A 25,621-nucleotide genomic window follows, 5' to 3' on the forward strand; every position below is an offset into this window, starting at 1 on the left:
GGGAGGATCGGGAGGAGTTTGACTCTGGACTGCGTGTCAGGCGGGAGGATCGGGAGGAGTTTGACTCTGGACTGCGTGTCAGGAGGGAGGACTGTGTCGCTGTCACGTGTCTGGAGTGTGATCATGGCTTTGTGCTCATGGAAGCAAATGTCCTTTTCCTTAGGAATATTTCTGGGCAAAGCGTCATGCTATCTGCAACTTTCACACAGTGCAGAAAAACACACGGGATGGGGGGACAGAAAGCGAACATGGCGGAGTATTTTTTGAAATTGTCCTTAGGGTCGTGTGATGGGACCAGAGCTCAAGAGCAGCAGAACTTCACGATGAGAAAGTCCAGGAGATGTGGCCGCAGCTGTCCTCCGCTGGTCACACTTCGCAAGGATGGTGGTAGCGGTTGTTTTAATAAGTTCCTCAAGCCTGCTATTAGCATTTGTCTATCTGCTAATTAGCAAGATTAAGGAGGGGGAGAGTTAATTAAGGACTCCCGTAGGCAAGGTTCCAGTTAATTGAGGGTTTTTCATAGATAAAATTAATACTCAGTCCAGACTGACCTTCTGAGTTATAGTTAATAAAGTTGTGGTTATGGTACCACCAGGGAACTCCAAGGGCGTAATGTCAGTGGATCTGGAAAGACACTCAGTGACGATATTCATAAGTAAATCCAGATTTGGAGATTCAAAGAGGCTTCCCCCTGGGAACAGGCTGCTGTGGTCCCAGGAAGGAACCCGCGCTATGAAGAAAAGGCAGATGAGGGAATCATAGAATTTTGTTTCTGCAGCCCCCACGTCTGTGCCAGTTCTCCTTCCCGTGCTCAAATTCTCTGCTGTGTTCTCTGCAAAGTCGTTTCACCACAGTGCATGTATGCTGGTGTTGATAGCCTCTCCTCTTCCTGCTTCTCCACTTTCCCCACTCCCCCTTCCTCACACACGTACACGCAAAACTCAATTCAAAAAATGTGCAAGGTTAGCGCTCTCTGTCATCCAGCAATGACTCAGTCTGGTCAAGGGGGCAAGAGAGCGCCATCTAGAGCGCGTGACCCTGCTGGTCCAACAGCAGAAGGCAATGCCCTGGCGGGGGCTAGTCTAGTTAGGACCTGAGCAAACATTTTACCTCCTGTGCTGGGATTTTGTTGCTTGTGTCCCGAACTCTTGTTCCTATAGTTTCTGTCTTAACAAATTTTATTTTTAGAACAGTTTTAGATTTACAGAAAAGTTGAAAAGTAGAGTTCTCATGTACCCTACACCCAATTTTTTTCCTATTGACATCTTCTATTAGTACAACATGTTTGTCACAACAGTCAATGAACTTATGTTGATCAGTTATTAACTGCAGTTGATACTCTCATCAGATTTTCTTGCTAATGTCCTTTTTCTGTCCCAGGATCCCACATGACATTGAGTCCTCGTGTCTTCTTGGGCTTGTCTTGGCCGTGACAGTTTCCCAGACTCCTTGTTTTTGATGACCTTGACAGCTTTCAGGGGTACTGGTCAGGGATTTTGTAGACTGGCCCTCTGTTGTGATTTGCCCAATTTTTTTTTTTCTTTTGAGACGGAGTCTCACTCTGTCACCTAGTCTGGAGTGCGGTGGCGTGATCTTGGCTCACTGCAACCTCTGCCTCCTGTGTTCACGCCATTCTCCTGCCTCAGCCTCCCAAGTAGCTGGGATTATAGGCACCCGCCACCACGCCCGGCTAATTTTTTTGTATCTTATTTAGTAGAGATGCAGTTTCACCATGTTAGCCAGGATGGTCTCGATCTCCTGACTGCGTGAGCCCCCACGCGTGGCCATGCCTGATGTTTTTATCCTGATTAGATTGGGGTTTGAAGAGGAAGACCACAGAGGGGAGTGCCCTTCTGGTCCTGTCGTAACGAGGATGTGTGCTATCCCTGGTGGCGCTGGCCTGGGTCCCTGGCTGAGGTGGAGCTGACCTGGCTGAAGTCAGGCTTCCCCCAGGTGAAGCCGCTGCTGCTGCCCCTTCCGGAATGGGCTGCTCTTTGGAAGGAAGTCGCTTGGATGTGCTGGGATTTTGTTGCCTAAACTGCTTTATGTCTGTGGTTAAACTTATTCCTTCCTGCAGTTTCATTATCTCTTTAGGGCCTAAATATAGTTATTTTAATTTCCTTTTGTTATTTATATAGGCTTATTTTATAAGGCTTAGTCTTGGAGTTGTTTTATTTTATTACGTTTTGTTTTGCATTTCTGGGATTTTTTAGTATTCCTTCTTTCAGTTTGCCCCTTCTTGAGCTAACCTTCCTGCAGTACCATCTTCCAGCTGACTGTCAGTGGACGAGGTGGAAACAGTTTTACTCTTTCTGTGGGGAGCTTTGCCAGTTAGGGACCCTTGAGCAGTACTGAGGAACGCATCTGTGCCCAGAGTTGGGTGAGTCCCAGGAACGGCAAAAATGTCACCTGGCATTCCCCCTGCTCATCTAACACACATAGTTTAATTGCCTTGATGGTCCATGGAATTTCCAAACTAGAGGTTGTGATATGCAGAAAATCAACAAGATTGCATTGCTAGGGGACACGTTTGTGAAGCTGGCGACTTCCACAGAAACTGTCATCAGCGAGAAGGGGCTGTTGAGGGGACACGTTTGTGAAGCCAGCATCTTCCACAGAAGCTGTCATCAGCGAGGAAGTGCCGTTGAGGGGACTCCGGGTGGTGGTTCGTCATTTGGAAAGTAGCGCTGCTGTGCAGAATGGCCTCTTTTTAGCCACCCTCCTAGTTCCGTGTGGAGCCCTCAGAATGGGTTTTACTCTGGGCAGATTCTAACACACCCTCATGCTATCCCAGGAGAACCGCGGACCAGGAAGGCAGAGGCCCCTTCCTCCCACCCCCATGGAAGCCAGACCACACGAGCTGGGCCACTTGTCCCGGCACTGGGTTGGTCCTGGGAGACCACCCGCCCCAGAAGAGACCAGGCCAGGTGACATGCACATTGGTGACAGGCCAGGCTGCAGGGAACTGGGTCTGTCGGTGTCCCCTGGGAAGGTGGGAGGTGTTTGGCCGGAGGGAGACAGTTGTATCAGCTGCCTCTGGGTTGCCAAGAATGAAATGAACAAAAGAGAGAGGAACCTGGAGGGGGCTGTCCGCCCAGCCATCCCAGTTCCAGGCTCTTTCGCCTGCATCCAGGCAGACTAGACTGAGCGCTGGCGGGGGTGACGGCTCGCCCTTTGCAAGATGGATGGGCACAACGGGGCCCTGGCGGGTGGAGGTGGCACGGGAGGCTGTGCCGAGGGCGACCACAGAGGCTGTCTCTGTGTGGCAACTTCAGGACCCCATGATTGATGGTTAGGCTGCTTGGAACCTGATCAAATCCCAGCTCAGCCTGCTGGGTGTGAGCAAGGGAGAGGGGATAGGGAGCCTGGTCAGCCAAGAGCGAGCCCCCCACCACTGAGGAGGCTCGGGGGGCACCCCCAGCCTGACTTCCCCCTGCTCGTGACTGGCTCCTGTCCCGCACTCTTTCGCTACTATATTTCCTCTTCTTAGTATTAGAATTTGGATGAGAAGGGCACCACAGTTTTGACCTGAGGTCAAGGCTGGGTTCGTTGCAGGTCCAGAAGGCTCCAGCTCAGACACCTACTCCAGCCAGAAATGCCCGGGGCTCTGTGTGGTTCCAAGGGCTCCTTTGCCGGCCCTGCCACTGGCAGCACTGGGCACAGGGAGCCCGTCCACTGCTCACCTCAGACAGAGCAGCTCTCAAGTGGGAAGCAGGTCCTGGGTGTGATTGGCATATGTGATCTGGAATTGTGATGTTTCTCCACAGCCCAAACATGGGTTCTTTTATTCATTTATCAAACATTTACTGAGCGGCTAATAGGAACAAGGCCGTGCTGCCTCCTGGGACTAATAAAGACTAATAATGCGTGTTTTTGTCCCACAGAGCTGAAATCTAGCCCGGAAGGTGGAGGGTGGAAATGGCTAACTCAAATGCAGCAGCTTGGGAAGTGCAGTCCAAGTCCCTGCAAAGGATGGAGAGAGAAGCCTTTGCAGAGGCTGTTGCCCGGGGGCAGGGCCCCAGGCAGAGAGGACAAAGGCCCAGCAGGCAGAGGGAGCTCGCCACATTCCCAAAGCCGCAAAAAAATGAGTTTGGTGTGTCGGCCACATTCCCGAAGCTGCAAAAAAATGAGCTCGGTGTGCCCCAAAGTCTGAGGAGCTGAGGAGAAAGGGGAAGATGAGTTTCTTTATTCAGAGATGTTTCTCAGTCACCACTGTCACACTGCTGGGTTATTGACACCAGACTGTGAAGAATCTCACTGTCAGTGCCACACGGGGGAGGGCATTGCTTACCATGACTCAGTGTGGCCTCAGGGACAGTGCCTCAAGCCCGGCAGGACAGCACTCGGTCTGTGCTGGGGAAGTTGTGCAGACGTGCGGAGATACAGACGTGGACCCAAGTCAGCCCCGGGCTGAGCAGCGGGTCCCCCGGAAGGGATGGGCAGTGAAATAAGGATTACATGTAGGGGCAGAGGACATCTCAGTCTGTACCTGTCTATAGCATTTTAATGTTTGATCCTTGATACCTACAAATTTTAGGACAGGTATGGAAAAGATTGAAAAAGATGGAAAGCATGCCAGTGATTTTGCTATGGACATCAGATACAGCATTCAGGGCCACTGTAGACATGGGTGTGTCTGGCCTGAGAATAACTAAAGAGCTTTTTTTTTTTAGACAGAGTCTTGCTCTGTCACCAGGCTGGAGTGCAGTGACATGATCTCGGTTCACTGCAACCTCCACCCCCCAGGTTCAAGCGATTTTCCTGCCTCAGCCTCCCAAGTAGCTGGGACCACAGGTACGCACCACCACGCCCAGCTAATTTTTGTGTTTCTAGTAGAGATGGGGTTTCACCATGTTAGCCAGGATGGTCTCCATCTCTTAACCTCGTGATCTGCCCGCCTCGGCCTCCCAAAGCGCTGGGATTAGAAGTAACCATTTACAGAAAATCAGTATGTCTATATTAATATATATATTTATGTTTAAATATCTTGCCTCACTTGGCGAGTGGGGAATGCACCGTGCCCAGGGGTGAAGGTCTCAGGCAGAAAGCTTGTCTTCCACTGCTCGGTGGATGTTCTGCTGAAGTCGTGAAGAGCAGTGAGCTCTTGTGACCGGTGAACAGAAATCCCTACTTTGGTATTATTTCCCTAGGCATTACCAGTTTTATTGGCACCCACCATTGTGAAAACTTTGTGAATATAAACATCTCAGCACAGCCCTCCATCGGCCTTCAGATGACTTCCCCGGTAGCATCCTCATGTTATGGTAACACACCACCAAAGGCTCACTCAGGAGCCATTTTCTTGTTGGAAACTTTCTTTCCTTCCCAGCACCCCTGCTCATAACAAGGACCAAACTCTTCTACCCAGTGGACATGAAACATGGCCCCGTATCTCTGTGATTGTCTCTGTGTTCACATCAGAACGCGTGTGGTCGGGTGTTCACGTGAAATCGCTCAGGGCTTGGCTCATCATCCTGCCTCCTTAAGCCTCCTCCATCAGGCATGGTGGTCTGTTAGCCTGGGCGTAATTCTTGTGTTCCTGCTTCTCCATAAAATAATCCTTAAAATCTTTGTTAAGGAGAATAAAGGGAGGGTCTCTTCCCATGACATCTTTTGCCAGAATATTCAGAGGAAGAAAGCCTGCCCTGGCCTTACGGGTGCACCTTATAGAAGGCAGGGCCTTGGCCAAGGGCTCCTCCCGGTCTCTGCCCCATTGTCCTGTCTGCTTGCAAACCACATCTTTAGTTGCTGCAACAACGAATACATGCTTGCTTCTTCCCACTTTGTGTTCGCTCTTCTTCTCTTCCTCACCTCCCTTTTCCCCATTTAAAAAAATATAAATTCCTGAAATCCTGAGACACAGAAGAATCAAAATTGGCTTCAGTGTGTGGTGAGGGAAGGGGGCTTGCTCAGAAAAAAAAATTTCATATTCATGCTCTTTCCTCTCCACCTGCTTTCTACTCTGGCCTTAACGTGTCACCACCATAGCTTGATCTGGGAGAAAACAAGCACAGCAAGATGGACCCTGTTGAGAGGGCGGCTTTGGCAAGATTCGCGCTGCCGGCACCATGCCGTTCATCTGAGTCCCGAGTCTCTGCTGGGTCTTCCCACCAAGCCCCTCCGCCCAGGGTGTGTGTGTCGCCTGCCGGGTCTTCCACTGAGCCCGTGCCACCCAGGGTGTGTGTGTCGCCTGCCGGCTCTTCCCATCGAGCCCGTGCCACGCAGGGTGTGTGTGTCGCCTGCCAGGTCTTCCCACCAAGCCCGTGCCATGCAGGGTGTGTGTGTCGCCTGCCGGCTCTTCCCATCAAGCCCGTGCCATGCAGGGTATGTGTGCCACCAGCTGGCTGCCGTTCTGCATGTGTGTGGTTTCAAGTCTTGCTTCCTCTTCTGTTTAACAAGGCCCTTGGTCTAAGTGTGCTTGTAATTTGGGCGAGTGAGCAGCAGCCGAGAGAGTCCACCACAGTCCCCTTAGCCGGCGAAGTGGGGGCTCCCAGGTTTCTGCCTGCGGGGAGGGTGGGGGCGGTTTAAGTTAGTGAAAATCTATGTATTAAACAGATACGTAAATGACCCCTGCCAAGCGCTGACAAAGGTATTAAAAGGCATCATCAGCCATGGTTCCCACCTGGCACAATGACCATATCAAAACAGAGATCTGATAGTATACACCACACAGCTGCCAGACTCCAATACCAAGGGCACATCTAAGTTCTCCCACCCTGATTTGCTTGCCTCAAATTCAGAATTAGTAAGATTTGAGTCAGCGATGCTGTGTTACGCACTCATGAGACATGTTTGAGGAGCTTCACTGTGAATGTGTGGGCTTCGATTTGACTTGTGGAACCTCTGCCTAAAACGAAGGATGATGCCTTCATTCTCAGAACCCGGTGCTTTTTCTGCTGCCCTGGCCCTCTGGGCTGAGTCTTTACATGGACAGCGGTCGATGCGTCTCAGTTTATTTGTCAAAACCTTCAGCTAAAGCCAGTTGTTGCTTGAAAATTGCCTGCTTAATTGGCCTCCTCAGCTCGGGGGAGCAGCTTGCGATCTGAGGCTGGTGCCCGGCTCCCTGACCACCCGCTCCCCATCGCACTCAGCTCTCATTCCGGCAGCCCAGCCCATAACCCACCTCATCAGTGTATTGATGTGAGGCAGAAACACCTCATTATAAGAGCACCCCTGAGAAATGGCAGGGCTAGGGGCTTCTGGGCTGCATAACCAGCAGATTCCCTCTGCAAAACCACTCCTGCCTCAGTGGGAAAGGGCCAGCCGTGCAGGGCTGCACAGGAGAGCCGTTCTCTTCTTGATCCTCAGGCATCCAGTTCTTAAAATTCCGGCCCTCTGTCCTTGGATGGCCTTCGTCCTCTGGAGAGGAGCATGCTGGGAGCTGGCAGAACGCACGCCTCACTCTGGATGCAATGTCTGTCACTGATCAGTTTCTAGGTATTGATCCTAGAAACCCATGCTCTGTGGGTCCCTCTCCAAGACACACAACATCCATGATTTGTACGTTGCACTGCAGTTTCAGACTGCTTTGACATGCGTGGTTTCATCTCTGATTCCACGACCTGAGCACAGATTTTTTTTTTTTTTTTTTTTGAAACCTAGTCTTGCTCTGTCGCCCAGGCTGAAATGCAGTGGTGCAATCTCAGCTCACTACAACCTCCGCCTCCCGGGTTCCAGTGATTCTCCTGCCTCAGGCTCCCGAGTAGCTGGGACTACAGGCGTGCACCACCACACCCTGCTAATTTTTATATTTTTTAGTAGAGACAGGGTTTCACCATGTTGTCCAGGCTGGTCTCGAACTCCTGACCTCGTGACCTGCCTGCCTCAGCCTCCCAAAGTGCTGGGATTATAGGCATGAGCCGCTGCGCCCGGCTGAGCACAGATTTTTAAAACTTTACCTGGGTCCCTGACTAGTAAGAAGGAGAACCTGGACTTGAAACTTAGTTTTGTTTCAAATCGTGCCCCTTTTCCTCGGGTTTTGGGCAAAAAACCTCCCAAAGTATTATCGTTACCCCGGAATATCCAAGGCATGATCATTTTATTCCCTTCCAGAACCAGTACTTGCAGAAGTGCCCCCAAGTTAGGCAGCCTGGTGTGGTCGGGCTTCCGGTAACACTGCCAGCCTCAGAGCCGGCCTGTTTCCTCCAGGACGCCCACAGGACCCTTGGAAGCCCTTTCATCTAGGGGCCCATCCCTCCTCCTTCCCCAGGCCCCGTCCCCCGCCTTGCCCTCTGAAAGTGGTCTTCAGCACCACCCGATAAGCGGTGACTTCTCATGTTAGAAGCCTGGCTTGGGTCAGCTTCTGCGTTTCGGCTGTGCGTGCCCCGGAGCAGTCCTGCTTGTGTCTCATCATCGATGCCTCAGCTGCAGTGTGCCCCACTGTAACCCCTCCAGGATGAAAACGCAACCCACCTCTTCAGTGGGCCGCCCTCCACTTGGATCCTCGCATCCCTGGCATCATCTCCGTCCTCTGTCCTTGCTGACCCAGCTCCAACCCAGCCTGTCTGACCCATAGCCCACCTGCCATGTCCTTCCCGGCTGCAGCTCCTGCTGGGCTCTGCAGCCCCTCCTGCCCAACGCCACCTGCCCCTGTCTGCCCTGCCCCCGCCTGCCCTGCTCCTGCTTGCCCTTCCCCTGTCCCTGCCCCTGCCCCCGCCTACCCTGCCCCTGCCTGCCCTGCCCCTTTCCCCTCCCACTCCCACATCCCAGGCCTGGACCTGCCATTTCCTTGCAGTACGGAGTCTTTTCCCTCGATCCCACCCTTCCCCTTCTTCCCTCACTGCCCTGGACAGTTCTGTCTGGTCATCAGCATAGAGAGGTCTCCAAAAAGTACGAGACCCTCCCTCCCCCCCGCTTTCCAAGCACCCTATGGTGCCTCTCGCTGCCACCATGGATGGGACCTGCTCCTCCAGGAACTGTGAGCAGGGCACGAATACCTAGTGCTCAGCACCCAGTAGGCCCTCACAACTGTGCCGAGCCATGGCCGCGTGGCTGTGATTGTGCTGACAGCACACAGTAGGCCCTCACAACTGTGCCGAGCCATGGCCGCGTGGCTGTGATTGTGCTGACAGCACACAGTAGGTCCTCACGACTGTGGCAAGCCACGGCCGCGTGGCTGTGATTGTGCTGACAGCACACAGTAGGCCCTCACAACTGTGCTGAGCCATGGCCGCGTGGCTGTGATTGTGCTGACAGCACACAGTAGGTCCTCACAACTGTGGCGAGCCACGGCCGCGTGGCTGTGAATGTGTAGACAGGCACAGAATGGCCCGAAGCATGGGAAGGTCGCCTGCCTGACAGCAGCTTTAGCACCAGGAAACCTCCCACCTTGGGGCTGCCCCTGAGGGTGAACGAGTCGGGCCAGAGGGAAGCGCCTGCTCAAGTGGGGCTGTGCACACAAATCACTGGGAATTACTGCCTCACACACGATTAGTTTTCAGCATTTTGTAAGTTCAAGCAAACCCCCAAGAAAAGCTTGAGCGGGACTGGGTCTGCCCCAACAGGCTGGTTCTGAGTGAGTGCTGGATGGATGTGCTCCAGTGTGGAGGGCAGAGGAGGGGAGCGGGCCCCCTGGAGAGGAGCGGGGGTGCAGGCAGGGGCTTCAGGGCGCTCCCCAGCACGCGGCCCGACGGTGTGAAAAAATGTCTGGGAGCTGCTTTCCTCTGGGCGTTCATGGGATCCCTCCCCTTCTTAGCCAAGGAAAGCATGTCTGCAGGCACCGGCTGCAACTGTTTTTCAAATGAAAACTGGGCTTGAGAGGAGGAAATAATTGAGGTATGAGAAGTCCCTGTCCTCATTCGTTCACGCACCACGAGAAGCTTGAGGCATCTGCGGGACGCTGCACTCACTGCCTCTCCTCTGTCTCTTTCTCTCCAGTCATGCCAGGCGGACCTCGTGAAGGACAACGGCCACAAGTACTTCCTATCGGTCCTGGCGGACCCCTATATGCCAGTAAGGACGGGGCAGCACGCTCTCCACGGGCTTGGGACTCAGCACCCGCCTCTGCCCACACGCTGCACTGTGGTGGGGCCTTTTGACGGGGGCTACAGGAGAAAGGTCGAGGGTCACAGCAGGGGCCACATCTACAGGGTCAGCAACTGCTTCACGTTAGACACGGCCCTTTGCTTAGTACCATGAGTGCAGCTGTTGTTTCATGTCTGTCTCTAAACAAGAGCTCAGTTAACCCAGACACATGGGTGGTTTTAGTTTATTTTAATCTCTTTTCACTGGCACTTCTTTGCAAAATAGTCAAATCCACTCTCCCTGCTGTCCACTGCGTTAGACTAGTGAGCGCTCGCACATCTACAATATGATAGTTCAGGCGCCTAGGAAGGTCTTGGAGCACAAGATATTGAAGCACCTCGTTTCAGAAAGGAAGGGAGAGAGGAAAGGAGGGAAAGAAGGTTGTTTGAAAGTTTAAGTTTTCAGTATATTTTATTGTATTAAATTGTTTGAAAATTAGTAATCCATGAATAGGGTGTACAGTTATTCTATAAATGTTTCATAATGTTTTATTTCTAACTCCCAGCTTAATAATGAGAACAAAATAGATATATCCTAAATAATTCTTTAACATAACTTAATATTGCCAGAATATTTAAATATATTAGCTAGTTTACACAGTGTTTGATGGCTTTGGCTGTATAAAGGATCTTTTGTACGCAATTTCACCCCCTAGTTGGTTTTCTAAGCTAAATGACTTTTTAAAACACAAAACAGGACTATTTTCCAAAAGGTAAACAGTATATGCACTTTGTGTTGTATTGAAACATCACAGGCAGTTAAAGTTGATACTTCGTATCAGTTTTGGAAACCATCACTTCCCATTCTTAAGAGTAAGGAAGAAAGCAAATCCCACATGAAGAAGTGAGGAAGAATGCTCACTGGCGACTTGGGCACGAGGGTGAGCTAAGCTCACATGAACGGCCCCACCTCAGCCACGAGCCTGCGGAAGTTTTGAGGACACAGCCGGGTTTGAAAGAATGAAAAGGAGGCTGGGTACGGCGGCTCACACCTGTAATCCCAGCACTTTGGGAAGCCAAGGCTGGCGGACTGCTTGGGCTCGGGAGTTCGAGACCAGCCTGGGCAACATGGTGAAACCCCGTCTCTACCAAAAATACAAAAAAATTAGTCGGGCCTTGTGGCTCACGCCTGTGGTCTCAGCTACTCAGGAGGCTGCAGTGGGACGATCGCCTGAGCCCAGGGAAGTCAAGGCTGCAATGAGCTGTGATTCTACAACCGCACTCCAGCCTGAGCAACAGAGTGAGACCCTGTCTCCACTAAATAAATAAATAATATAAATATTCTTAAATGACTGACTAGAAAGAATTTGGTATGATTCTGTCAAACCATCAACCATCGTTTTGTTTCTTCAGTGCTTTGTGCCTGTTATGAGAAAACATTCAGTGCTTCCTACTCATCCTCAGAAACGATTGATTTTTCTAAACTCATAAGCAGATCTGAAAAAAACAAATTGAAGCTGTAAAAAAGAAAAGACATGCACTGTTATTGAAAACTCCGGAGATGAATTAAATCACAGAACAGACAGCCAAGGAGAGGATTCGTGAAGGAGCCACCTGGAGCGCCGTCCGTGAAGCTGAGCGAGAAGTTATGAAAGCCGGGCTAAGAACCGGGCTGGGAACACTCACCATGTAGCCAGCATGGTTCAGAATGAGAGAGGAGAATAAGCAGAGAAGTGGTTTTTGATTAGATAGTGGCTGCGAATTTTCCAGATTTGAAGAAAGGAGAGTTCCGATTTTAAAAGCAGGATGAATCCTGAGAAGGTTAAAGAGAAACAAATTCGTACACAGACACGTCATAATGAAAACAGCAAATATCAAAGGCATAAAGACAAACCTTAAAAGTCCCCAAAACAAACATTATCAGCAAAGGAGGAGACAGCACCGGCCCCAACAGCGGACCTCTTATCAGCAGCGGCTCTCGGCAGGGGACAGGGGAGCCTTCGGCGTGCGAGGAAAGCCACCATGGTCGGGTCACCCGCACCTAGCTCAGTCGCCACTCAGGAATGGGGGTGCAGTAAGCAGTGTTCAGACACCAACAGTTTACTCCTTCTGAACCCCACAGACGATGGCTAGAAAGACCACATGTCAGCGAGGAGGAAACGGAACCAGGAGGGAAAAGCAAGACGCAGGACACGGCAAAAAGCCAAGAAGTTGGCACATGTATTGGCACATCGAAAGCTTCGTAAAAATGAAGAATACTCATGGCGAATTGGAGGGTTAAACAAGAGGAGGAATCAGGCACCCTGGGAGCCCTGCAATAATCCGAGAGGCGTGTAGGACACACTAGACCGTGCGATGTGCACGTAAAAAACTAAGGCACCACTAAAAAGTTACAAATAGACTCTGGTTTCCAGGTCAGCAGAGGCACAGAGGAAAGGAGAGAATGAAAATGAGTCATAGTAGAAGAGCAGAAAGGAGAAACCAGTGAAACACAGAGCGCTGCCTCCATGCCTTTTGCTGCCAAAGGCCCTGATTGTAGGACCGTGTGCTCACAGAGTGCTGGGCAGGCTGGGGAGGGGAGGTCCAGTTGCTTCATACTGACAGCCATGGCTGGCCTCTGACAGAGGAGGCAGCCACCAGGTCTGTGCCTGTCCTGCAGTGTTAGGCCTTCCAAGGAGCAGTCTGTTCACTCCAGGAGGCGAGCCCGGAGCTCTGAGGCCTTTGAAAATGGCTGTTCTTTTTTGTAGAGTCCACTTAAAATCCAGGAGTAAAGCTGGCTCTTGTTACTTTAATTATGTGCCACGCATATCATGAAGATTCCGAAAGGATCACACTGTTGTACTTTGGGAATGAGAGTTTCCATTGAGGGGAGACAACCAAGACTGGTTTTTGTTTTCCAGGCTGAACACAGGACCATGACAGCTTTCATTCTCGCTGTGATCGTCAACAGCTATAACACGGGGCAGGTGAGCACCCCAGCCGCCCCCAGCCCCCAGAGCTCACCGTTGGCATTGCAGAGGAGCTGGGCCCACTGTGAAACATGGTGCCACATGGGGGACGGGGTGTCCAGCAGAGGCTCCGGCCCTTCATCTAGCCAGCCATTTGCAGGGTGAATATGAATCAGAGGAATTTAAAATGGGGAAGATTGAGCAAATCAAGGCTTCCCGAGAATGGGTGGCCGCCGTCGTCCTGCGCAGGCGCCCACCACGTGCCCGCCATTGGCAGGCAGAGGCCAACCTGTCTGTGGTCCCTCCTCTGCAGGAAGCCTGCCTGCAGGGAAACCTCATTGCGATCTGCCTGGAGCAGCTCAACGACCCGCACCCCTTGCTGCGCCAGTGGGTGGCCATCTGCCTCGGCAGGATCTGGCAGAACTTCGACTCGGCGAGGTGGTGCGGCGTGAGGGACAGCGCTCATGAGAAGCTCTACAGCCTCCTTTCCGACCCCATTCCCGAGGTGAGTCAGGCGGGCACTCAGAGCCAGTCCTCCTGGCTGCCGACTGCGGGGTGTAAGGCAGAGGTCTGCTCGCGTGCGGGTGTGGCCGGCCACACGTACAGGAACTTCAGGGGCTGCGCACTAATAAGAGTAGGACAGTGGGACCTTGGTGAGAAGAGAGCCACGACACTGGGGATTTTGCGCCCAGGCCCAGAGTGCGCTCCCAGGGACAGCGGCACAGCTGCAAGCGGGGGTCCCGGAGGGCAGCTCAGAGGCAGGGGTCACACGCTCGCTGTCCAGGTGCTGCTCTGCGGCCTCACTGCAGCCTGCAAGGCAGGGACCGCTAGATCTCCACTTTACAGGGAAGGAGACAGGCCAGTGGCTCGTGCCTGGTGCAGCTGGGAAAGGTGCGGGGCACTGCCTGCAGAATGGCCTTGGGCTGGAACTCTGGGAGTTTCATGCACCATTGCCTTCACTCTTCCCATCGGCCTGTGCAGGGTACAGGGTGTTGCTCATTTTTAGAGCTGAGGAAGCAGACTCAGGGACAGTGACTTCTCCCCACGACCACATGGTGTCGGAGGCAAGGGCTAAGCCAGGGTCCCCGGACCCCAGGGCCAGCACAGTGTCGCTCCCCTGGCTGAGCCCTGTGTGCTCAGTGCACTCCAGGGCCCCCACGCCCCTCTGCCTCCAGGAGTGCCTGCGCCCTCCCCTCTTTCCACCCTCCACACTCTGTGGCCCATCCCAGCCCCCTCCTCTAACTCCTGCCTCATTCATCAGCACATTCCCCGGTGCCTGGTTTGGTCTTTCAGTTCCTGGGGCTATGCAGCTCCCGCCTCTGCAGCCTGAGCTGCCCCTGGAGTTGGGCGGCTGCCCCTGCTGCTCCCCACCTCCTTCCCCGTCGCCACTCTGGTAGTGTGAGGAGAGCCTTGGGCCTGGAGAGTTGTTCAGCAGGCGCCTGTGGGGTTGGATTCACCTGCACACAGCCCTGGCAGAAAGGCAGGCTGCAGCATGGCCCGGTGTGGGATATGCCCGTGACCCCCCGCTGCCTTGCAGGTCCGCTGCGCGGCGGTCTTCGCCCTTGGCACGTTCGTGGGCAACTCTGCAGAGAGGACGGACCACTCCACCACCATTGACCACAACGTGGCCATGATGCTAGCCCAGCTGGTCAGCGACGGGAGCCCCATGGTCCGGAAGGTGCGTGAACCCCCAGCCCGGCAGCGGCAGGGCGCCCAGGTCGGACCCCACAACACCTGGGGCCAAGCCTGCGCAGCCCTGACGGCAGCAGGGAGCACTCGGTTTCTACTCTCGGTTTCCAATGCTTATCATTGCGAGAGCAGATCTTTACATGTTTCATTCTCTCCAAGATGCGTTTCTTTACCGGACACCCGTGTGTTTGCTTCATTTAAAGGCATTTAGCAGGCTGCGCCTCCCGGCAGCTGGTGTAGTAGTCTCCTTCCTGCCTAGGAGCAACACACACAGGCACCACATTCCAAAGAGACGCAGCCACCCACAGACGGCAGGAAGGTTCGTGTACTGGGTCCCCCCCACCACCCATGTATGTCAGCGACTGAACAAAACAGTTTTATGTTTTGTTTTGTTTTTGTTTTTGTTTTTTTGAGACAGAGTCTTGCTCTGTTGCCCAGGCTGGAGTGCAGTGGCACGACCTCGGCTCACTTCAAGCTCCGCCTCCCGGGTTTACGCCATTCTCCTGCCTCAGCCTCCTGAGTAGCTGAGACTACAGGCGCCCACCACCACGCCCGGCTAATTTTTTGTATTTTTAATAGAGACGGGGTTTCACCGTGTTAGCCAGGATGGTCTCGATCTCCTGACCTCGTGATCCACCCACCTCAGTCTCCCAAAGCGCTGAGATTACAGGCGTGAGCCACCGAGCCCGGCCAAAACAGTTTTATAAACTTGAAAACTTACTTACCTGTTTAGATGTAGAAATATCACAGATGATTGTCCAAGGTTTCACACCCCTAGAAAAAGTTGGTTCCACACACCCTCAGATTCCCCACCCACCCCAGCGCAAAAGGGGCGTTTAGGAAGACACTGGTTTCCCGATCTCCTTTGCTAGTGAGATCGAAGGCTGCTCTTGCAGAGAACTCATCCAACAGCGGGAGCACAGAGCTGCTCTATGGGCAGGGAGTCTGTGTCTCCCTGTCGGGTGGCATTGGCTACCCTCGTGCATTCCCTCGCTGGCTGTGTGTGGCTCCCTCTTGGAGATGGGCTTTATCAGGAGACGGGCCGTGGTCCGGGGGCCTGGGGGTTGTTTGTCGGGAGAGCAGATGCCGCTGCTTTACTTGGGAGGGACGTGATCTGGACAGGTTTCCCTCAGCCAGACGAAGCGTGGAAAGTCACGTTCTATCGTGTGTTCCCTTCTAGAATTAGCCCAAGTCATGAGTATGCTACATTTTCTAACGAAATCTTGAAGATAGGAAGCGAGATTCTGGGGACCCTTTTCTGTTGGTTCTGTTATCTTCACGTTCTCCTCGTGGCCGGGTTTCTGAACCTGGCTTCTTTCGGCCCCTGCCAAATTCTTTTTCCCACATCAACTCACCTTTAGTGGACATCACTGATCAAAGCAGCAAATCAGGGGTTTGTCTGTTAAAATTCTTTTTAAAGTAAGGAAAGCTTTGTTTCTTCTTCACAAAAACAATGTGAAAATAGAGAGGACGTTAGCTGTGAGGCATTCCCCAAGAGCCATCCCGTGGCCGGGTTGTCGTCCCGTGGTGCGGGCCTGGCTGCTAGGGCACTGAGATGAAGCTCACCCTCCACAGGGAGCGGTTCGGCGTTCACTCGCCTGCACGGCTGCCTGCTGAACCTGCATCCTGGAGACATGGCCCTCGAGGACACCATGGGGTTCAGAGGAGGTGCTGCCGCCCGGGACGCAGCAGTCTCGGGGATGCTGGGCAGGGCGTGTAGAGGGGGACGTCAGCCCCTGCCCTCTGGGAGCACGTGGTCTAATCAAAGAGGCAGATACAGATAAGGTCATTACACCAGAGCCTTGTGGAGAAGTACTGCCTGGAGTGCTGTGGAGCTCCTGAGAGCTGTGCTTGTGCCTGCACCGGAGTGGGAAGGTTGTCAGCAGAGGCTTTTGTGGAGGGGGCAGCTCTTACCTGGTTATGGAGGGTGAGTTATGGGAGGGGCTGGATAAGTGGGAGGAGCATGTGCGGAGGCCTAAGCATGGGGAAGATGGAGGGGCTCAGGGCCACCTTCCTTCCATGTGACCGAACCATTGAGCAGGCAGGAGGGGCAATGGGGTGAGGCTGAAGGCGGGAGCTGTGAGTGCCAGGCTCTAGCTGTGCCTTCAGTAAGTGCTCTATTCTTACAAATCTAACAGGATTCACTCTTGCAGCAAGTATTTCCTGGTGTCTTCCCTGCACTGGGTACCAGGTCAGGCACTTGAGATGCTTCCCGGCTTCAGGAGGTTTGCGTTGTAGCAGGAGAAGCAGCCAACAGAGCTGATAACCTCAGCTGGCAGGGTGATGATGTCTGGAGGGAGGAAGGCTAGTGAGGAGTCAGAGAAAGACACTGTCACTCACCTGTGACCAAGCAGGTTGCACTGGCGTGCAGACTCCGGGGGTGCGCTGGCCCTGAAGGGGTGCACTGACTCTGGAGGGTGCCAACTCGGGGGGTGTGCAGACTCCGGGGGTGCGCTGGCCCTGAAGGGGTGCACTGACTCTGGAGGGTGCCAACTCGGGGGGTATGCAGACTCCGGGGGTGCGCTGGCTCTGAAGGGGTGCACTGACTCTGGAGGGTGCCAACTCGGGGGGGTGCACAGACTCCAGGGGTGCGCTGGCTCTGAGGGGGTGTGCTGACTCTGGGGGAGTGCCAGCTTGGGGGTGTGCCGACTCCGGGGGTGTGCTGAGTCTTGAGGGGGGTGCCGACTCCAGGGGTGCGCCTCCATCCTCTTCATGGAGTCCTGCCGCATCACAGCTGGTTTTCTCTCCTGTTTACCAACCACCATGGGCGGGCACGGTGCTCTGCAGGGGACTTGGGCACGGGCGCAAGCACCAAGGAGCCTGGCGGGGGTGGAGCCAGCCCCCTTCTCACAGCCTCTCCTCAGGGCCCATCCTGAGCCTGCTGTGGGGCTGGGGTCGGGGAGCAGACCTGGCTGAGCAGCTCCTGGCAGCCTCCGGGGCGGGAGAGAGGAGGTTGTTACTGCTGCATTTCCATCAAGGCAACATGTACTGGATACCAAAAAGGTTACATCCATCCTACTTTTTAATAGTAAAAGTGTCCTCTCCTGTGTGGGGTGATAACGACGGCCAAGTAGGTTTTGTTTGTTGACTTGTTTAATGAGCTTACTCGACAAAATTTGTAAGTCAGCAAATTCAGCTTAGCCCCCAAATTATTTTGAACTTCAACTTGTCTTTGAAGTACAAAACCTGCAGTCAGCAGCCACCCGTCCCTCGTCAAGAAGGGCCAGGCCAGGGGTGCGGGGCTAGAACCCCCAGTGTCACCCCAGCCTCTGCCGGGGCCGGGCCGGGCAGGAGCCGCACACGGGGACGGGCCCAGCAGGGCTTGGATTGGGGCTTACTCCCTCCCTGTCATGGCCTCAGGAGGAAATAGGGACTGTTCAGGTACTATTTTATTTTATTTGTTCTATTTTATTTTGAAACAGAGTCTCTGTCACCCAGATTGGAATACAATGGCACAATCTCGGCTCACTGCAACCTCTGCCTCCCAGGCTCAAGCGATCCTCCCACCTCAGCCTCCTGAGTAGCTGGGACCACAGGCGCGTGCCACCATGCTGGGCTAATTTTTGTATTTTTTGTAGAGATGGGGTCTCGCTGTGTTGCCCAGGCTGGCCTCAAATTCCTGGGCTCAAGTGATCCACTCTGTAATCCCAGGCCTTGGCTTCCCAAGATGCTTCCCAGGACGCCGCTCGAGCCTGCCGTGGTCACAGGAGCTGAGTTTTGTGATGCCTGAGCACAGGTCACAAGACAAATATTAGCCAGTGCTGTGTTGTTGGAAACGTGGAGTTGGTGGCCCTCAGGGCAGGTGGGCAAGGGGTGGAGGCGAGGTGGGCCGGTAGCCCATGGTCAGTGCAGCCGTGTCAACACCAGGAAGTGTGTGGGCCCCCAGCAGGGCAGAGCATGTGCCCAAGAAAGATGTCCTTGAGTCCTGGCACCAGTTCACGGTTAGAAACTAACCATGTGCTACAGACGACACCCCTGCAGGAAGGGCTGCACTCACCCAGAACACACTTGTCAGGCACGTGCCGCATGCCAGGCCAGCTGGGGCCTCAGTGACCCCGCAGGGCACTAACCCTGGCTCTTCTCTCAAGAAGGTGCCCCTGCAGCTGGGGGAGGGGCTGGGTGTGAGAGTGGTGGGCCAGAGGTGCAGCTGAGCAGAGTCAGTATGGGTGGGGCTGGGGGCACAGGGAGGCCTTGCCACGGGGAGGGGCCCAGAGCAGGGGCCGTGCCCATCAGAGGGCGTGGGCACAAGAGGCCAGGAGGGCAGTGGGGCAGGTGGCCCAGCCAGGCACAAGCCTTGTCGTTCGTGATCAGAGGCCTGGAGGGGTTTTGGGGCAGGACCTCGCCTTCGGCTGCCCAGGTGAAAGGGGCCACTTGCCCAGCTGCAGGGACGGTGCAGGAGGGAAGAGGCACCTGCGCTTTGAACGCGGAACTCACCGCACTTGCTCACAGGTGGAGAGGGTACGAGAAAAGAAGAGGACAGGGAATCCCGGGGATTTGGGTCTGAGCAACAGAAGAGCAGACTTGCCCCTCGCTGAAGGGGCCAGCCATGAAGGAGCAGGTTCTAGGAGCACGCATGGACTCTGAAGGTGGGGAGCCGACAGGAAGGGCTGAGCTGATAGGTGAAAGTATGAGTCCAGGCGAAGCTGCCTCCCTTTTGAGGGAGGCTGCTCAGCCCCAGCCAGGGAGCAGGAGGACAGACAATGGCTTTGACAAGCGACCGGTCAGAGGACCTGGGAAACCTGGCCAGTGTGGAGCCCGTGGCCACTAATGTGGCCTCCCCGTGTGTGTGCTGCTGGGGAGCCCCCAGGGGGAAGGGGTCACATGACAACACCAGCCGAGATCATCTTGCAAAAGCTGAGAGAGAGGGGAGCTTCCACACCTGGCTGAGCACCTCTGCCAGACCCTCTGATGGGTTCTGCATGAATATCCCAAAGAAGGCCGGTGCGTGTGTGTCTTGCCGTCAGAGCCCAGCCCATTCAGGAGGGGCAGGAAGGGTCCGACGCAAGGGAGAGCTCTTTGCTGTGTGCCCAGCAGCAGCCTCCACAGCGAGGCCCACCATCTCCAGCAGGATGTGCGGCCTCCGAGGGAGGCCCCCCGTATGCAGCAGGATGTGTGTTCGGGAGTGAGCGCTCTCTGGACATTCCCCTTGAATAACAGACGTGGCCCCTGTTGGCCTCCCCTAAATCGAAGGGCCCACCAGCTCAGTGCATGTTAATCCATGCCAGGCCCAGCTGTGGCTTTTCTCACCTGATGTCAGAAGGAAAGGGAAAAAAAATCGGTGCTTTCTGAAGACAAGCGCAGCCTTGATCTTCCCCGGAAGGGGCCCAGTGGGTGTTTGCTTTGTCGGAGGCCCCGTCTCGGCAGTGCCTCACTCCTCTTGCACAGGGAAGGCAGCGGGGGTTCTGTGGTTTGCCCGGGGAGCCTGGGACAGTGACTTAGGCGTTGGAGATGAGCGCCAGAACCGGGGCATGGGCCGTGGCTGTGAAGATGCACACTGGGCCATGGCCCTTGGTGCCCAGCAGGGTGGGAGGGGCGGGTGGAGGGTGATGCCAGGGCTCCATTCTGAGCAGTGAGAGACTTGCAGTTCCATCGGCGCAAATCAAGAGGGCGCTGCAGGCTGAATGGAAAGTAGACAGTGCCCGCAGTTCACAGGGCAGGGAGAGTTTGGAGTGCAGGTGAAGAGCCGGCAGCTGGACAGCCAGCCTGGACCTAGGAGAGTGAGGGGCCAGCATCAGGGAAACCACAAAGCATGATAGGAAGAAGCCTAGGGCGTGTATAGGCTGGGGTGGGAGAGTGCGTGGACAGAGAGTGCGTAGATGGAGAGTGGGGCGGCCACGAGAAGACCCTGGTCCCTGGTGGGTGCCCACCCAGAGCCTGCTCATCCAGCCGCTGTGGAGATGGGGGCATCATGCAACTAGCAAAGGGTCCTCTCACAGCGCTTGGCTTTCTGCTAAGAATCCATCTTTTTTCTTTTCAGAAAAAAAGAAAAGGCAGGGAAAGTTGTCGTAGGGAAAAAAACATTCTTTCCGCTTTTTAAACCTACATCCCCCTTCTGTTTCCCAGTGACTTCTAGGCTCTCCAGCTGTTCCTGTCACAGCACTGAACTGTCCTAAAAGAGAAGCAAATTGTGTCTGTTTCCTTGGACCAAGGCATTTGGGCCTAAAGATGATATTTTAGTTCTACAACTTTTCCCGTTCCCTCTCAGGGACTAGAAACATGTACCAATGAAAGTTTCATGTGTGTTGAAAAGAGCAGGCTTCAGCTTGTCCGCTGCTCTCGGCCCTGGGGTGCTCAGATTCAGAAAGGCCGCCAGCCATCGGGTGTGATCTAGAGCGGCGTTTTCACCCAGTGGTGACTGTAAGCGAGAGGCTGTGAGGCCTCCTACCTTTCCCTCTCTGGAGTCCTGTGACTCACCGTGTCCTTATGAGACCCCCGATGCGTCGTGCGCATCTAGCAGTGGTGAGGATTTGGCAGGCATTCTGGGCTTCCCCCGTGAGCCGGTGGCCTACCGTCTCCCAGCACTCTGCTATTCCAAGGCTTCTGCTCTGACAGTTCGAAAAGGGATGGTCCCTGTTTCTGATGCCAATTGCACGGTTTTGTCTTAACCTTTCTTTTTTCTGTTGGTGAAATCATTTTCCAGCCCCAGCATTATTGTCCCTTCTCCCTCTCGGCAGGAGCTGGTGGTGGCTCTGAGTCATCTCGTGGTTCAGTATGAAAGCAATTTTTGCACCGTGGCCCTGCAGTTCATAGAAGAGGAAAAGAACTACCCCTTGCCTTCTCCAGCGACCACAGGTACAGCGTCTTCTCCTGTGAACCCGCTGAGCACCTCGCCTGGCGTTCTGTTGCAGGCTGCGGCCCAGTCTCAGAACTGCTAGCCGCTTGCTCACTCTCGCAGAATCTAAGCGCAGGTTTCTCAGATACCTGCCTCAAGGGGTCCCTGTTTTTCTCATCTTTTTAGGCAACTGCCAGATTTAAAAGGGCAGGAAAGAGGGTCACGCTGACCCTCTTACATTTTTCGTTTCTTTTTACCCTTTTTGGAAATTAAACTCACAGAGACCTTGAAGTATGACAAAACTTCTGCAGTAGGAGCTTGCAGAAAAGCACAGGGGCCGTATTCCTGCGATGAGTAATTTCATCACACTGTGCTGGCTCCGTGGCTTGGTGAGTCGTGTCAGGAGTCCTTTCTCACACATGCAGGGGCTTGTCATCAGCAGTCAAGCCTCACTGCTTCTAAGAAGCCCAGGAAGGGAGAAGGGTGAGCCAGACTGAGTGTGGCCGGCCACTGCTCTGCTGCGGTTCCCAGGGAGCGGCTCATGGCCCACATCACCACGCACCTCGTGTGCACTGGGACAGGCCGCAGCCACCAGCCTCTGCCCTGTTGTCTTTTGTAATTTAATATCCACAGAGTGACAAGCGGTTGTTGTTTGTCCAGTGCTATCCCACAGAGCCTCTGCTCGTGTCTGAGTCTCCCTGAGCTGTGCAGCCCCTGCTCTGACGTTCGTTCCAGCACAGGTAGCAGCTGCCGTCACCGAGTGTCCCCGCTGCTGAGTGTCAGAAGACACGCCGGCCTCCACCCGGAAGCCCAGTGTAACTTGTCCTTCTCCTTCTTTCTCAGAGGGAGGGAGTTTGACCCCAGTGCGAGACAGCCCATGCACCCCCAGACTTCGTTCCGTGAGCTCCTACGGAAACATCCGTGCTGTCGCCACAGCCAGGAGCCTCAACAAATCTTTGCAGAACCTGAGTTTGACAGAGGAATGTAAGATCCTGGAAATCGGGTTATTGGCTTGGGAGAGATTGGGGTTGTATTTGCTGAAACTTTGTATCTGAGCAAGCACCACTCTGCCCCTGCCCCTTCTCCATCTAAGTGCGTGCCCTGAAGTCCCATCTGCCAACATGGTGATGAGTCACCCTTCCAGACCTGAGCATGGCAAGGAGGCGTAGGCCAGCCCCCAGAATAGCCAGCGGGCCTGTTACCAATGCGGCAGGGAGCTCAAGCGCAGCCGCAGTCGAGGTGGTGGCTCCTTGGAGGGCCGTGCCCTGCCCCCGTCTCCCAGTAACCTGTGGTCTGCGGGTGGGGAGCTTGGCTCCCAGGGAGATCAGTGAGTTCCTGTGCCTGTGTGCACATCAGGGTGTGTGTGCACCAGAGTGTGTGTGTACCGGGGTGTGTGTGCCAGGGTGTGTGTGTACCAGGGTGTGTGCGTGCCAGGATGTGTGTACCAGGGTGTGTATGACAGGGTGTGTGTGCGCCAGGGTGTGTGTGTACAAGGGTGTGTACATGCCAGGATGTGTGTGCGCCAGGGTGTGTGCACCAGGTTGTGTCTGTACATGCCAGGGTGTGTGTGCACCACGCTGTGTGTGCACCAGGGTGTGTGTGCCAGGATGTGTGTGTGTACCAGGGTGTGTTTGTGCCTAGGTGTGTTGAGCTTTATTTAGAAGAAAATACATATTTCAGTCATGCCATTAACTGTAAGACCAAAAGGAGGGTCCCGGGAGCACCGCACTGACCCAGCTGCGTCTTGAGCAGCTGGCGGCGCAGTGGCGTTCTCCCCTGGAAACCTCAGCACCAGCAGCAGCGCCAGCAGCACCCTGGGCAGCCCCGAGAATGAGGAGCACATCCTGTCCTTCGAGACCATCGACAAGATGCGCCGCGCCAGCTCCTACTCCTCCCTCAACTCCCTCATCGGTGAGTCCGCCTGCCCCTTTCTGCTTCCAAGGGGCCCCAAGGGTCTCCTCCCCACACAGAGCAGCACGAACCTGTGTCTGCATCAGGTCAGTGGGTGTTGAAACTATCTGTTCAAAAGAAAGAATAAAAGTCAGCTGGACTGTGAGGCAGTGAGAACATTTTGCTGGGGAGAGCGGGGAAGTTGACATCACTGTTGTGATGGGATGGTATTTTACAGGCCACTCCCGGAGCCATCGGAGCTGGCCAGCTTGGCCAGGTGGGAAGGCTGCCAGAACCTTCCATCTTTCTTCCATAGAGGGATGAGAGTTCGTCATGGTGCTGGACACCCTGGTGATGCAGAACAGTGGCTCTCAGCCGGGGGTGGTTTTGCCCCCCACGAGCAACTGGGGTACAGTAGGGGTGCTCCTTGTCCCAGTGGGTGAGGCCAGGAAGCTGCTCACATCCCCTGGTGCCCAGGACGGCCCCCACAGTGTCCACAGTGAGAGGCGGAGGGCCCTGCGGTCAGGGCTGGGGGCTGTTGTCCCCGCCCTGCTCACCTGTGGAATCTCCACAGAACTTTCCCTGCATCCCAGCAGCTTGACGCAGCACTGCCTGGGAATGGAAATCTGATGGAAAGGTCAGATTCTTCTCTTGTTCTGCCATGAATGGTGTGTGCCTGGGTCCTACCACCAGGATTGCTAATGTAAAACAGGAGAAACAGGATTTCACCGTGTTTTCTTATTGTGTAGCTGTGTTCATCTTCACACTGCTGGTAACAGATTTAGGGCTTAACCAAACGAGCCTCCTCTCCTCTTGTTCTGACTATCCAGAGTGGCTTACTGGCTTCACTTGAATTTTTTTCATATTAAGGAACATTTTAGCCATGTAAAAATTTACAGAGACTTACGTAAGAGCACTGCATGTGTGTGTGTGTGTGTGTGTGTGTGTGTGTGTGTGTGTGTGTTGTGTTCCCAGCTTAAGGAATTACAGAGGTCGAGCCCCAGACCCCACCCCGGTTCCATTCCCTCTAGTGACGTTACACTTTCTCTCTCTGGCCATGAGCCCTGGCACACACGTGGTGCCCACTTAGAGGCCTTTACCTCTTGTTGGCACCGTCACACAATGCGTGGCCTGCAAAGCCTGTTTCTTTGGCTGTGACTTCAATATGTATCTTTGGTGGTCATCTAGGTTTTATCTTTCACCTCTGCGATCTGCCATGACTCCATTATCCATTCTCCTGTCTGGGGACAGTGAGGCCGGTTCTAATTTCTTCTTCCTTTTTGTTCCTTTTTTTAATAAGCAAACTCAGAATTCAGCCCCTGCCACCATGGAGCCCCACGTCCAACACACCCTCACTTGCTGCACCCAGCTCTGCTGGGCCCCGGCCCACCCGGCCCCCAGCCTGGGCATCGGTGGGGAAGCTCTTCTCCGGCATATGGTGGCCACTCCCCTCTCATTCAGAGCCCCCATCCGGCAGCACCTTCCGAGAAGCTTCCCCAGCCCCACGCCCCCACCTGGAATCAGGCTTCCCCAGCTGCCCTCTGACTCTCTGCTCCCTTTTCCTGCTTTATTTTTCTCCTGAGGACTGTGGACTGCAGACGTGCTGTATGTGTAACTTGTTCATTGGCCCAGCCCGTCTCTCTCCCCTGGAGCTCGAGAGCCACACGTGCAAGAACCTGGCTTTGTTAACCACTGTCTCCTCCTACCCTGTCCACACCCAATGCCTGGTACACAGTAGGTGCTCAATACACATAAACGGGCACGTGTGTGGTGCGTGTACTTCAGTGTGGATACACGTGAGTGCCTCTCGCCGCCTTGCCTTGGAGCGAAGCTGCTGCGTGAACGGTGCCTGCACCTTCAGCTTTTGTAGATGTCGCCCCACGCCTTGCACAGGATCCTCTGTTCTAACGCGCAGGCGCCCCCGTCTCGCCACTCTCTACCCACACCGGTCTTGGCCGGCTTTTGCCTGTCCGATAGACACACCTGGTGTCTCCTTGTGGCATGAATTTGCATTTGCCTTGTTTGCAGTGAGGTTGCAGCCTTGCAGCCTTACAGACTCGCCTTGTGTCGCTTGTCTTTCTCTTAGTAGTTTGTAATAAGAGTTCATTACAATCCTGGGTGCTGATTCCTGGCTGAATATATCCATTGAAAATGCCTCTAATCTATGACTTTTTATGATGCCTTTGGTGCCACACAAGCTTAATCTTCTAGTTTCTCTTTTTCTTTATAACTTGGGCCTTTTGGGTTTTTCCTTTTCTCGATGTCCTAAACATATTCTCCTACATTTTCTTCCAAAATTTAAAATTTTCCTTTTTATGTTCATGTCTTAAGTATATCCTGAACCACATTTTGTCTCTGTG

At 54.1% G+C, this 25,621-nt stretch overlaps 1 protein-coding gene across 1 annotated transcript in view; it reads left to right on the forward strand.

Moving 5' to 3' along the window:
• Positions 1–25,621, forward strand: part of RPTOR (regulatory associated protein of MTOR complex 1) — a 176,358-nt gene that overhangs the window by 81,077 nt on the left and 69,660 nt on the right. The window contains exons 8-14 of the mRNA XM_032176974.2: positions 9,877–9,951; positions 12,863–12,928; positions 13,224–13,415; positions 14,448–14,588; positions 21,274–21,391; positions 22,215–22,355; positions 23,124–23,282. Coding sequence (XP_032032865.1) covers positions 9,877–9,951; positions 12,863–12,928; positions 13,224–13,415; positions 14,448–14,588; positions 21,274–21,391; positions 22,215–22,355; positions 23,124–23,282 — 892 coding nt within the window. The remainder of the gene's footprint in view (positions 1–9,876; positions 9,952–12,862; positions 12,929–13,223; positions 13,416–14,447; positions 14,589–21,273; positions 21,392–22,214; positions 22,356–23,123; positions 23,283–25,621) is intronic.

The sequence above is a fragment of the Hylobates moloch genome, unplaced genomic scaffold (genome assembly GCF_009828535.3).
Source record: "Hylobates moloch isolate HMO894 unplaced genomic scaffold, HMol_V3 SCAFFOLD_15, whole genome shotgun sequence".
NCBI classification, from domain to species: Eukaryota; Metazoa; Chordata; class Mammalia; order Primates; family Hylobatidae; genus Hylobates; species Hylobates moloch.